Source organism: Netta rufina (genome assembly GCF_964035555.1).
Source record: "Netta rufina genome assembly, chromosome: 24".
Classification (NCBI taxonomy): Eukaryota; Metazoa; Chordata; class Aves; order Anseriformes; family Anatidae; genus Netta; species Netta rufina.
In genome coordinates, this window is record NC_140148.1 from 2293981 (window position 1) to 2308209 (window position 14229).

Below are 14229 nucleotides of genomic sequence, written 5' to 3' on the forward strand. Positions count from 1 at the left end.
TTCCCGTTTTGAAGGGAAGAATATCACCCATTACAGAACACATGAAGAGCTAGGGCAGGGACAGGTCTCCCAGAACCTTTTTTTTTTTCTGTCATAATTCTCAGGCTTTAGAACTATAGCAGTCTGTGCGTCCTGAAACACAGCATGTCCTATCAAGCTGTCATTAGCGTAGCAAACAGCTTCAGCCTGTGTGAGACATGAGACTTTAATGAAGTTAACCAAGCTCTATCATTTAGCTAAACTCCAGTCCAAAGTGAGTCAGGCTCAGCTATTCCTTTCAGCTGCCTATGTCCCGTAGAAATACACGAGAATTAGATACTGAGCAGTCTTTTCTACTGATTCTTCTTCATGATTCAAGGTGCAGTCATATTTCAGTTTCAATAGTCTTGTTGTAGTAGATAGTAGAGCAGGAATTTATTGCTGTTACTAATATGAGTGCTATTAGGATATTTGTATTTTTAGCTGTAGAAAATATTTAAAATATGAGTTTGTAACAATACTCCCCAAACTGAAGTGGTTATTTAAAGCTACCAATGCTATAAATTGACCTGGCAATGAAGTAAAAACAGGCTTTCTCAAAAGTGTCAGGTACCTTCTGTATAAATCAAAACCAGAACGGGCAGGTCTGGCTTCTGCAATGATTTTCCCATTCCTCCTGCTTGTTAGGAGGCAATAAATTGTGAAGGGTGCCCGTGGCAGGAGCTGGGGTTCTCGACTTGCCTCTGTCTTTCGCAGATGTTGCAGAGCACGGCTGAGGGATGAGACAGAGGAAGAACCGGGGCGCAGTGTGGGGCTGCCTGGGCTGGCAGGAGCCGTACGGCTGTTTTTCTCCGCAGCAGCGAAGGCTCAGCTCTTTCATGGGATATTATTACCTACCTGTTACCCGTCCCAAATGGCAGGGTTGGAGGGATTGTGCAGAACAGAATTACGCTCTCCTGGGAGAAGTCTTTTTTGCAGCGTTAGTTTCAGTTGGCGTTTTTCAGAAATAAGGAATTGCTGCACTGCATCCTGGCCTGAGGAGGCAGGAAAAGATGCCTCCTAGTCCCGGGTGACTGAGTTGGGCAGGATTTGAGCTCCTCCTTGTGGTTCTGTGTCAGCTTCGCTCAGCAGCTCCTGATTTTCATTTTACCAGTTACATTTCCATTGAGTACAGATTCCTTCTTATTCCTCATACACTTCATTGTATAGAAATGCTTACATTTTCAGTCGTTTTGGTAAATTAATCATTGAAGGTACTAGTTTCCAATAAATACAAGGCATATCTACGACAAACTGTTCTGGTAACAGCTGCACTTTGGTACATGCAGATCGTTATCGGCACTATAGCTTGATAGTAAGAAGAGCTTGCAGCACCAGACAGAAATGAAGACCTAACTTTAAAACCCACAAAACTGTAATAGAGGCACGGGTATCCTGCTGCTCAATTCATCTCCCCAGAGATTAATTTCAGATTGAATTTTCTAGTCTGGCAGTTCAGCAAGCTCAATACTACATTAAAAACAGTCATGCATGCTTATATAATCACAGAATCACAGCACGGTTTGGGTGGGAAGGGACCTCAAAGTCCACCCAGTCCCCCCCTGCCATGGGCACGACCCCTGCCCCTATCCCAGGCTGCCCCAAGCCCCATCCAGACTGGCCTCGGGCACTGCCAGGAACGGGGCACCCCCAGCTCCTCGGGGCAGCCTGGGCCAGTGCTCACCACCCTCTGAGGGAAGAATTTCCTCCCTGTCTCTAAGCTGAGCCTGCCCTCTTTTAATTTAAGGCATCTCCCCTTGTCCTGTCGCTACACTCCCTGGCAGAGTCCCTCTCCAGCTTTCCTGGGGCCCCTTTAGGTACTGGAAGGTCACCGTAAGGTCTCCCCAGCGCCTGCTCTTCTCCAAGCTGAACATAATATTACACGAAATAAAATGATTGCTTTGTTTCACATGAAATTACTCAGAGAAATTCAAAACCTAGCTGTTGGTGAGGTGACTGTGCGTGAGACAGAATAGCCTTTGTCTTACTTCCTGACAGTTTCACAACTATCATGCCACCGTGCAAAACAAATTGTATTTTTTTCCTGGCAAGTAATACAAAACCAGCCTGCCTCGGCACCAGTGCTGTTTAATATCTTTATCAATGACATACAGGGATCAAGCACACCCTCAGCGGGTTTGCAGGTGACACCAGGCTGAGCAGTGCACTGCGTCCAGCAGCAGGAAGGGATGGCATCCGGGGGGACATGGACAGGCTGGAGAGGTGGGGCCATGAGAACCTGATGAGGTGCAACAAGGCCAAGTGCAAGGTGCTACACCTGGGCTAGGGCAGTCCCAGATAATGTTTATAAACTGAAAGGGGAGATTTAGAGTAGAGATTAGGAGGAATTCTTCACTGTAAGGGCGGTGAGGCACTGGGACAGGCTGCCCAGAGAAGCTGTGGGTGCCCCATCCCTGGAGGTGCTCGAGGCCAGGCTGGATGAGGCCCTGAGCAACCTGGTGTGGTGGAAGGTGTCCCTGCCATGGCAGGGGGTTGGAACCAGATGATCTTTGAGGTCCCTTCCAACCCAAGCCGTCCTATAACTCTGTGATTCTGTGGAAACAACAGTAATTTGTCACACAAATGTCTCCTCTGAAACTCAGCTGTTTCAAATTGGAAAAGACAGCCCGGTTTTCATCAACCACACACGTGTGGGATCCAGGGAAAGGACCAAAATACTTAATTCAAAACCAGACGCAGCTCTCCACTCGATTTTTTACAGGGCTTGTTTTTTAGCTATTTAATCTAAAGCATACAGAATGAAAGTAGTGATCGGAGTGAGAAAATAAATCAGTCAGCAGGTGGCACCACGAGATGATGTTTTCTCTTTGCTTCATCCAGCCTGCTCCCTGCAAACTGGGGAGGTGCTGGGCAGGTCCAAGCTGGTGGACGGGGGAATGAACGCACAGCCCCCGCTTGCTTTAGCTGGAAATCCTGCTTCTCTTACTGAATAACACCTCGAAAACAAGCCAAACTGAGTTTATAGGCTGCAGTTTAAGCATCGGCAGAATATTTTGACCCCCACATTGTAGAGAGAAATACCTCGTGACAAAGCCCCAGCTGATGTCAGTCAGCGTAGTGCCATTTACATCAGCTGGAGATGGGACCGTGGAACATTTGCTTTGCTGAGGTCCTGCCAGCCAAGCCCCCCGCTTTTCGGGCATGGGCTGTTACTGCCAGGGCAGGGTGTTAGTGCTCTCTTGCTGCTTTGCTGTTTTCGTGGCAGCTGCTTTTAAAGCACAGGGGGCCCTGCATTTTGTGGGGAGCCTCATTTTGTTGGTGAGTATTTGGTGTGCTCTGAACATACATAGAAACATAAAATCATGGGATATCCTGAGTTGGAAGGGACACATAAGGATCATCGAGTCCAACTCCTGGAATATATATACATATATATATATATAGTATGTGTTTTTTTTTCCTCGGGTTACTTTCAAGACCTCATTAAGTCACTTTAAAGGAATGTCTTTCCAGCTACCTTAGCTGCATGTGGGAAGCAAAGACATCAGAGACAACTTACAAGATAGTGAAAGGCAGTAATCAGGCAAAGGGAGGAATTATCTGCTAGGGAAGCAGACTTATCTGAAAAAGCTGCATTTTTCAGATACTTACAAATACTTATGTGCTGAGTGGCTGAGTGATAACTGAAAGAGAAGACCCAAAGCGATAGTGAGCGCTATGGGTAATCAATCATTTCACACAGGTATGAGGAGAAACAGTTACCAGAAGGTGCACGCTTTTATTGTTAGGGTTTTGTTGTTGTTGTTGTTGTTTTGTTTTGTTTGTTTGTTTGTTATATTAAATGATGTAAAGATTTGTTGCATCTCACCTGAGGATTGGAAGTACGAATTCTAAACAGTGGTACCGGTATCCTCCGTATCAACAGCAATTAATTCAAATAAATCTTCCAGCAGAGTTACACTGCTGCTGGTAAAAATGGAGAGCCATGACAGATCAGTGTTGTTTTTTTACTGAAATGCAAAATCTGTGGGTCCCTGGGGCACACTTGGGCTGTAGGAACTTGACCCATATGAGAGACAATAACAAAAGTGACACTTGCTGACTTTACTGAGCTTAACTTGAACACATTTTCAGGGACTTGCTATTGATGGTGACAGCACAAAATAAGACACTGACAGCTCCTCGGTGGCAGTGGTATGTGAGGCTCCCTGGCTCCAAAAGTTTCTGTGGCAGGCTCCTGTCCGCATCTGGGCTCCCCTGGGAGCGCTGCTTGTGCTTAGCTGCAGGGTTCAGAGCCCAAGGGAAGAGCAACAGCACAAACCCACCACCAAAAAGAGATGGGAAGGAACAAAAAAGGAAGACACCTCCTTCTTGCTCCTTCCTTTGAGGGAGCAAGAAATGAGAAGCTGAGATAGTCATAGAGGTTGTGTATTGCAACAGCTACAGTATTGCCTTTAAAAGTATATATTTGGGGAATGTTTCCTTCCATTTTACTTCCTCTATTGTGTCGGAAAGGTGGATGTATGCTCCTTACAAAGGAGTGGTGTATCTGCCTGGATAAGATCTGGGTTTAATGGCACAGAAAATCATCCTCCTACTTGAGATGGAGAAGCATCCTCATACCTGCTCTGACGATCACCGTGCACCCCTGTTGTTTTCTGGGGCTAGGAGGGAGGGCACCGTTCCTAAAGCTTTGTGAATGGAAAAAGTGATGCCTGGCTTCCAAAGCTGTTTTCACAAACTTGGTGACAGTGCATGCCTAGAGACTGCCTGGTTTTGCACAGAAAAGGACGTGCTCTCATGGTTAAAAATTAAACCTGGGCCGCTGCAGTTCTGAGTCACGGCAAGGAGCTTGTCCGGTTCCTGTCACCTGCACCTCGCCTTGTCCTCCCTGAAGGGCTGAGGCCGTTTGCCTTCCCACTGAAGGAAGTGCAGGAACATACAATACAGGACTTTTTTTTTCAGAGGTTGTGCAAGTTGAATTCACAACAAAGACCTTCAGGACCTGAAGCATTGTATTTCTTCATAGTACGTTCAGATTCCTGGGAGAATCTTCCAGCACTTTCTCCCTGTCCATTCATCATCACCTTTCCTATGATTATTGAAGTTTTTGTTGCTGTTATCCGCTGAGTTACCTGAACCTCAGCACATCTTGTTCAGGGTCACAGGAGCACTGAGGTAGGGAGGGGATGTGGTTGTGTGAACGGCAGTGCCACGCTGACCACACAAAAACGACATTAGACTGAATGTGTTTGCACAAGCAGAAGAGAAACTTTATTGTGTAGGTTTTTTTCATGAGGGTACTCTATAGCTACTGACAGGAAACAAGGACATCATCTCTGACCTGGAGAGCCAAATGATGTGAAAAGGGAGAGGAAATCTAAGGAAAGACATCAAGCTGTTGCACGTTTTTTGGATTACATTCTTGTCATTTAGCAAAAGTAAAAGCGGGTTTCTCGTAGCATTAGCCAGAGGTTGGACTGCACTGGTCTTGTCACTGGTGCGGTACAGCTGGTGTCAGAACGAGAGAACTCCACATTTCTCTATTAGAAAGCTCTCCGGGTCGCACCAGGTTTTCCATCATCTTACGCAGTCACGCGAGCTCTTCCGCCGCTCACAAATGATGCTGTGGTAGGAGAAAAAAAGATAATTAAGCTTGGGGCTAAAAAAAGCACCGCTAAGACAGTGAAGAGCCATGCGATGCTTTTTGTTTGTTTGTTTCCTGACAAGATTTTTTTTCACGTATGGAAGAGGGAACTACATGAGTGAACTATAAGATGTCTACATCTTCTCTCCCTGCTGGTCCGCACCCATTAAATCTTCCACATTATGAAAGAAGGGAGGGAAAGATATAAATGAAGAGTGCACCTCACAAATCAGGTTTGGATCTATTTTGCATGTTGTACGAACCAGCAGAGGAACTTGGGAATCCCTAAGAGATTTCCGTATTTTAGAAATAAAGGAGGAGTTCATGGAATCGTTTGGCAAGCTATTGGTTTCAAAAAGGCACATAAAATACGAGAAAGTATTATGGTTTCCTCTCTAAATGGTAAAGAATGTTGCAGAGAGGATGTGATCAGTAGTCATAAGAAGAAATCCCGAGGAAAAAAGGCTTATTTAATTCTATTTTGTCACCATTTCAGCCCCTCTTTAAATCAAAAATTTTCTTACCATCCTTGGGGTTCACTCCTGTCATCCTGCGGAGAAGAAGAAAAGTTTGATTAAAGACCCTCACTGAATGTGTCGACTGAAAGCATCGGTTCATTTAGGAGCATTGCATGAGAACAGCCACGATTTCACGCTGCTTCTTCACTGGGTTATTGCTGGTGCTGTGGGTGAGGTGCTCTCTGCTTTGACGGGCAGAGCAAGCTGAGAACAAACTTTCATGGGCTGAAGGCTGTTACTGCAGCACAGCAAGAGGATTATGTGAGACATGCACATGGTGCCTAGGGCCTTCTGTACTTCACTGCAGCCAATACGGTTGCGTTTATATTTTCAAACCATCAGCACAGTGGATCTGGAGATTTAGTTTCAGTAATAGCTCCCAGGATTTTGCCAGGCATCTGTTTTGCCAGCACTCGAAAGACTGCATGTGCAATCAGTGTGATTTAGTAATCTGGAGTCAGCTTAACAACCACAAATTACTGCTTTACAATGTGTCGTGTTATTAAGCTTATCTAATCATCACAGGATTTGTAAATGGTAACGTACTGGGAGTCCTGGGTCTCCAGCAGCTGGCGGTATGTGGCGATTTCCTGCTCCAGGCGGCTCTTGATGTCCATGAGCATCTTGTACTCCTGGTTCTGACGCTCCATGTCACAGCGGATTTCACTCAGCTGCTCCTCAACGCTGGTGATGAGGTTCTGGATCTGTGACAGCTGTGCGCAGTACCGGCCTTCCGTGTCCCGCAGGTTGGCTTCCAGTCCAGCTTTCTAAAGCAGGAAGACATGAGAACAAGCTGTCATACAGACGTGTCCCACAGAGGGGGAACCTAAGCGGAGGCAAGACAGGGAGGGAGGAAGGGGAGAGTTTGAACAATGCTCGGGACAGCTCCGTACCATGCTCATCTGTGACTGGAGCTCGATCTCCAGGCTCTGGAGTGTGCGTCTCAGCTCTGTGATCTCCGTCTTGCTGGTCTGTATCTGCTCTGTGTGAGTGGCTACTTCGCGGTTCAGCTCATCAGTCTGAAAGAAAGAAACAGATCACATACGTTGAGCTTTTAAAAATTATTTTCAGAAAGGAGAGACGCATCCCACCTGCTGGGGCAGTAGCAGCGGGGCAGTGCATCGGTTCGCAGTTCGTTGGCATTTCCATACCTGAGTGAGGAACCAGGCCTCGGCATCCTTACGGTTCTTCTCAGCCAGGGCTTCGTACTGCTCCCTCATCTCTGTGAGGATTCTGGTCAGGTCGATGCCAGGAGCAGCGTCCATTTCTACGTTGACTGTGCCACTGAGCTGGTTGGAGTACTCTTTCATTTCCTGCATGGACAGAAGGCAGAGGACACACAAAAAAATGATGTTCTATACTCTCACAGACTTTTTTCCAGCAGCAATCCATGCAGTGGTATGTGGTACTTCCAAAGGGATTCCTCTCCACTTGAGGACTCACCTCCTCATGGTTCTTCTTGAGGTAGGCCAGCTCCTCCTTCAGCGATTCAATCTGCATCTCCAGGTCAGCTCTGGACAGGGTCAGCTCATCCAGGACTCTGCGCAGGCCGTTGATGTCAGACTCTACGCTCTGGCGAAGGAACAGCTCGTTCTCATACCTGCAGTTTTAAAAAGAAACAAACATTGGAATGAGTGGAGCCATAAAACTAGATCATTTTATGTTGAATGTGGGAGGAATGGGAGCAACATTTAAAGGAAGCGTAAAGGGAGTAAAGATCTTATTTCCTGCTTCCAACTGTGACATATGAAAGTACTTGCATTGGATACCAGAGAAGAAAATATAAACCTGCAGATACGTCACTGGAAGATAAACCAGTTGCACAACTGTCTTTATCATCTTCTCAGCAGTGTCTGATGTGCTGCTGAGTCCATGAACAGGATAAGCACAAAGTCCCTCTTGTCTTTTTCTACATTTCACTAAAGATTTTCACAAAACTATTGCAAATGAACACCAATCTCTTCACACCACTGTCCTCCTTTTAAGTGAAAAGCCCAAGCTATGCCTGTCTTCTTTTCCCTTGTGATTTAGGCTAATAAAATAGTTAAGAGCATCACTAAAAACTAAGACATGAGCTATAATTTATTGCATAAACAGCACAGTAATCTGGATGCTGTGTTCTGTCAGGTTTATTTTCCTGATTTATCCTTCATCATACCAAATTTTTGCCAGGAATTTTTTCATCAGAAGTTATCAAGGAAAAACATCTACCCATAATTTGGAAGTATGTCCTCCAGTGACTGAAGAACTTTATTTTCTACGTAAGAAGTAATACTAAACTTCAGAAAACTGTTTTGAGAGAGAGAGAAAAGGAGAGAGAAGAGAAATGTGCTTCAGCTACACTTACTTCAGCCTGAAGTCATCTGCAGCCAGCCGGGCATTGTCAATCTCCAAAATGACTCTGGAATTGTCAATAGTAGCTGCAAGGATCTGGCAATTGGAAATACAGAAAACAATTCCTGTGAGTAATGGTGGAATGGCATGGTCCTGAGTACATAGCAAGTGGTTATCCAGGCTGTAAACCATCAAAGAAGGCAGAAGAAAGACCTTTGTTGAGACTTCACTGGTGAAACTTGCTTTCTGGATTGTAATAACCATTTTGCTTTTACGTTGCTCTTCAGCCTGCCCTTCCTAAAGCTTTTATAGACAAACACCAAAAATGCTAAACTCTGTTCCATTTTCCAGATGCAAACCAGAGAGCTGAGCTACCATTCTGGAGCCCAAGAAAGGGCAGGTACATCTATGTAAGAGTAGATAAAATTTTCCTTTGCTGGACAGTTCATACTTCCTGCATGGAGCCTTTACATCCCTCCTTCTTTACCAGTTCCTAGATGGATCACTGTGAAGCTCGTCAGCATGTACTTAACATAATTAGAAAATACATTCACAATACCTGATCTTGCCTTTAGCCAGGAGAGTTAGTTTTTCAGACTCTGAGGCCTACCTATCACATTCTTTACTCTTATTATTCTGTTAATATATTGATCATCTTATACACATTTTGCCAAGTTTTGTTATTTTTCTGTGCAATCATTTTAATTTCAAAAAACTCATTTTCAGGATAAAACTTTTTCATTTTAAATGAAGAAAAGTTACTCTTCTCTGCTGGAATGCCCAGAACCACAGTGTATTTGGGTTTGGGCAATTCAACATTGATTTTGCAATTGTTTTAATTGATTTCAAAGAAGTGGACTGTGCAGTTCCACAATTCCAATGCATTCTTATAAATCCCGTAGTTATGAATGTCATACCTTGTCTCGGAGATCTTCAATTATCTTGTAGTAGTTACTGTAGTCACGAGCTGGGCTGGTGGGGGCTTCCTTCTGGTACCAGTCTCGGATTTTGACTTCTAATTCTGCATTTGCAGCTTCCAGTGCTCGCACCTTCTGCAGGTACGTGGCCAGCCGGTCGTTCAGGTTCTGCATAGTTATCTTTTCATTTCCAGAAAGAAGGCCATCACCACCACCAAAGGCACCACCATCAAAACCTCCACCAAAGCCAGCTCCTCCACCAAAGCCAGAGCCTCCACCAAAGCCAGCTCCTCCACCAAAACCAGAGCCTCCACCAAAGCAAGCTCCTCCACCAAAGCCAGAGCCTCCACCAAAGCCAGCTCCTCCACCAAAGCCACCGAAGCCTCCTCCAAAACCAGCGCACGAGCCACCACCATATCCACCTCCTACAGAGGAGGTGTACTTAGCTGAAGACATGTAGACACCCCTGCCACCAGCTCCTCCGTGGATGCTGGGAGCACGGCAGGAGCCTCCTGTGCGGACTGAGGAAAGGCGAGAGCTGCCAGTGATGCTGCAAGAGTTCTGCATGGTGCAAGTAGATGTGGCTGCAGCACAGAAGGAGCTAGTCTGAGCTACTCGGCTTCGTGCAGAGCAGGAAAGCGTGCTCCTTCACTGCCCTGGTGCTTCTTTTATAGCCACAAGATAGGGCGTTAGGAGACAAACCCAACCTGCACCCTCCCTCCAAAGATTCTCCTCCCTAGAGGTGAGGCCAATTATGATGACATTCCTCACACACAGAGCTGGCTGTACATCTCAGGGGCTCGGGCTTGGTTTTTTCTTTTAATTAAACTAAAGGGATGATTCAGATTGTGTTTTTTCTTCAGGCTATAGTTCTGAAACCTGGAGTTTACTTCTTTGACAATAGAGAATGGAAAAACAAAGCAAGTTCAGCCGCACCCACTTACCCATTTACAGCAATCACCATGATTATTTTTATAAAAAAATAACTTAAAATTGAAGTTTGAGTAAAATTCTACTTTCATTGAAAAATGTGCAATCATCAGTTCATCTCATCATTATTTCTTCTTTTCTGTCCATATTTTTCCCCAGTCAAAATTGAATTTTAGATGTTCTTATTCCTGTTCTTTGCTCAGAATTAGTATTTAGATTTTGGATTTATTTATTTATTTTTAATTAGAAAAAGCATATAATCATAGCATCGTGTGAAGAATAATTAACATCCAGCAATGTACTGGGAATAATAAGCATACTTAATTTACTAACGCTTGTGAAATGGTCAAGAAGGGTAATACACGACTGAAATGATTCAATTAAAAGAACGTGGGGCGGCAAAGTTCCTCTTACTTTTGGGCAACTTAAGCAAGTTGAGTTTGAGATGAAACTGTTCAGGTAGCAATTAATGTGTGTAACAACCACCTGTGCTGTGAAATGGAATAATTCTTGCAAATAGGACTTGAGAATCCCTTACAGAGGTACATTAACCCTTCCTGTAAAGAAGGAGTCTCACTTGCAATAATTTTCTGGGGAAACGTGGGGGGCAGGAGTTCAGCCCCTCAGCTTCTGTTCAGTACCAAGTGTGAGAAACCAGATTTGGGAGATTTTTTTTGAGGAAGTATTAGCTTGTTTGCCCTGCCAGGGTGTGCCACTGGGGATCATGTGTGGAGTGTGGCAATAGCGTGGGGCTTTCAGAGGGAGCCCCATTCTCTGCCCAGGGAGCCTCTGGTCAGCTGGAGGGCACGAGGTAGGGGAGTGGTGACGGAGGTGGCACCGTGTCCTACAGGGGCTTAAAGGAGCTGGGGGGCAAGAGAGGAGAGAGAGAAGCAGGGGCCGAGTGAGATGGGAGGAACTTCCTCTATCTCTAGTTCAGAACCACCAAGCTTATTTTACAATAAAACTTTTAAATACAGAAGGAAAATGATATATTTACTAGCACCACAGCAAGAACCGTGCTTTTCTTAGCAGAGAGAAGCAGCAAAGGGCTAGCAGGGGGACGCAGCTTAACAGCCTGCTTCTGAGACTGTCACTTGCACTTCAGCTGACTAGAAACGACAGGATATTCATAGCTGTGGAAACATGTTTCAGACTGAACCTGGACCTTTGCCACTGCAGTTCAGTTTTGCTTTTGGGCAGATTAATAGTTCTGCAGAGCCTGCCAAATCTGCCTATCTCCAGGAGTTAGTATCTCAGGAGACAAGTTTAGACAAACTCTCCTAAAAATAAGTAAGTTTCCTTAAGCCCCCTGTAATATAAATACACTGAGGTGTGTATGCTGCTAGGGTCTGCTTGACTCTGAATGATCCCACAATAGGCAAGATCGAGTTGCATTAAAAAAAGAAAAAAAAGAAAAGTAAAAGCACACAAAAAAAAACACACACAAAAGCCAGCAAAGCACTTCTAGAAATCACCATAAACGTTAGCAGAAAACTTGGGGGATTTTTCATTTGGTCTTCTTTCACTCAGCCTTTGTAACTTCTCTGGAAGCTTGCTGGTGAAATACACGGTGCTGCTATTTAAGTCCCCTGTTTGTTACCCTGGGTTTTTTATCAGATGAAGCAGGTAGCAGGCAGAAAGCTGTTTCTTTTCTGTAGAACATTTACTGCCGGGGAAAAGAAAAATAAATGAAGCAGCCTCTACAGATTTTGTCCTATACCATAATTCAGAAGACTGTAATGGTGGGCTTTTTTTGTGGGTTTTCACTTTTCTGCAAACTGTCAAACTCAGATCCTTAGGGTGTGTCCCCCACAATCAAAAGCTTGTAAATGCAGAGTGCAACACTTGCAGACCCGGGGCTGAACCCCGCCTTCATCATCTTTAGTTGTTCTTTCATAAACAACTACTTCGAAATAGTTTCAGATATTCTCCTAGAAATTGTCAGTAGTTTTTTTTCAAACCCAAGGAGAATCCAAGACACGGTGCCTCACTGAAGCACTGTGAAGTTTGGAGGTGGGCTGTTATGGATGGGTTAGTTGCAGCTTGTGTCAATTCCTGTACAGGTATTTTCCTAAACAGAAAAGGTTTCAGTTTTGAGACTTACTCTTGAATGTTGGCTCTTCTGGTAAGAGAAAAATGGTGAATGTGTCTGTACCACTCCACTGAGAGCAGACTGCTGGCAAATGCTTGTGCGTGTTCAGAAGTTGCTCACCCCCTGGTATTTATTTATACAGGCTGTACTGTTTTATCACTGCATCTAGGCTGAGGACTTCTATCTCAAAACATGCATGGATTGTGTCATTTTATAATAGACTGTGTAAAGTGAAGCTGGCTTTGCTGAAAATTTGCATACAATTTACTATTTACATTAACAAAAATTTAGAAATCAAAAGTGTCTTGATAAATCTTAAGTTCATACCCGAATTTGAACAGACACATGAAAGTCATCCGTCTTTAGCTCAGCTGTAGGTCGAGGTATAATTGTGGATGCAGTCACACTTTCCAGTTATTATTTCCGCATTTTAGCCAGGTTCAATTAAAAAACGATAGTTACATATCTGTACATTTATGAGGTTTAGAGTGTTTCCAGATTCATAATCTCTTATGGCTTTAAATGAACACCTCAAATGGGAGCTCTGTCTGCTTTGGTAGGGATCTGGGTTGTTCTATACATTGCTTTAGCTTTTTCTGCAGTGGGAGCACAAACCTAAACCTACATTTTCATTTTATAGTTTGTACAAGGCAACTGAAGCCTATCTATCTATTGCTGAAGCAGAAAAAAAAATGCTATTTCAAGCTTTTGCCTTTATTCTGTTCTCACTGTCTTCTGAGATTTTTATCCACTGTCTTGCCACAGTTGCAGCCCTTGCAGGGTGCTCACCATTGTACTTGTGTGCATAAGCTCCTTAGCTGGCCATGCAGAGCTGGAAGACATTCCCGGACACGTCCACGCTGCGCAAACTCTTATTACTCCTGTCACAGTATTACTGGAGCTGACACACTTCAGCCTCTCCTTTCTCGAGGACAAAGAGCTTCATTCAAGAAGCAGCTTGTTTATCGGCCCAGTCTTTGCTGGTAAAATCATCACTCAGGCATTACAGACTTTTTTTTCTGAACCAAACTCAAAAATTAGAGTCTCTTTGTGATTTTATATTAAACATTTTGCCAGAGATCCTTCATTACCCTACAAACATGGAATGAAACCAAGAAAATCATAAACTGTAATTCAAATTAGGTTATCAAAACAGGAATTCAAGCCTTTTCAAGATTCTTTCAAGTCTCTGAAGCCTCCAGTTTCTTTAACACAGTCTATAGGGATTCTTTTACTTCTTGGTACTTTAACCTCTCGAACACTTCTAAATTGTTTACCTTTTAAGCATCTTTTTTTGCATTTAATTCAGATTTTGCAAATAGAGCTTTTTGGTCAAAATGTGCTTCTGCAGTGTCCTTGTATCTTCTATTTTGCATTCTCAGAGCATGAGAACTGCCTGGCTGACCCTTTCGCATTTGCAGCTATACAGCACAAGAAACCTGCTCCAGCAATCTTGTCCTCGGACTGGTTTTGTCACAAGAATTTATCCCAGGGAATGGGACTTGTTGAGATTCAAAAACAGACCTGGAGTTTGTTGGTTCATGTGGAAGGGCTTCCAGGTCTAACTGCTCTAGGGAATCAGACTGGTATCAGACATTTATTAGGAAGTCTCAGCACCCAGGAACAAGCAGTAGTGAAGCATTTCATGCACAAGAGCTCTGTGCACCCCGTGCTGGCAGAAGCAGACAGGGTACAGACGGGTGTGCATCACAGAGCCACTTGCACCGTGTGCATGCCGGTGCTCTTCATGCCACTGCTTCCTCTCGATTCTGCACTTGGTGCCACCAGAGCAGCTTGGTGCAGCTCTTCCCA

The 14229-nt window shown here is 44.4% G+C and overlaps 1 protein-coding gene across 1 annotated transcript; it reads right to left on the reverse strand.

Moving 5' to 3' along the window:
- Positions 1-5564: 5564 nt before the first annotated feature.
- On the reverse strand, positions 5565-9962 carry LOC311218428 (keratin, type I cytoskeletal 19-like; the record flags this gene model as incomplete). Its single annotated transcript, XM_084301111.1, has 8 exons — positions 5565-5605; positions 6151-6176; positions 6691-6911; positions 7038-7163; positions 7296-7457; positions 7588-7744; positions 8492-8574; positions 9396-9962. The coding sequence occupies 8 exons, from the start codon at positions 9960-9962 to the stop codon at positions 5565-5567; spliced, it is 1383 nt and encodes a 460-aa protein (XP_084157237.1).
- Positions 9963-14229: the final 4267 nt, after the last annotated feature.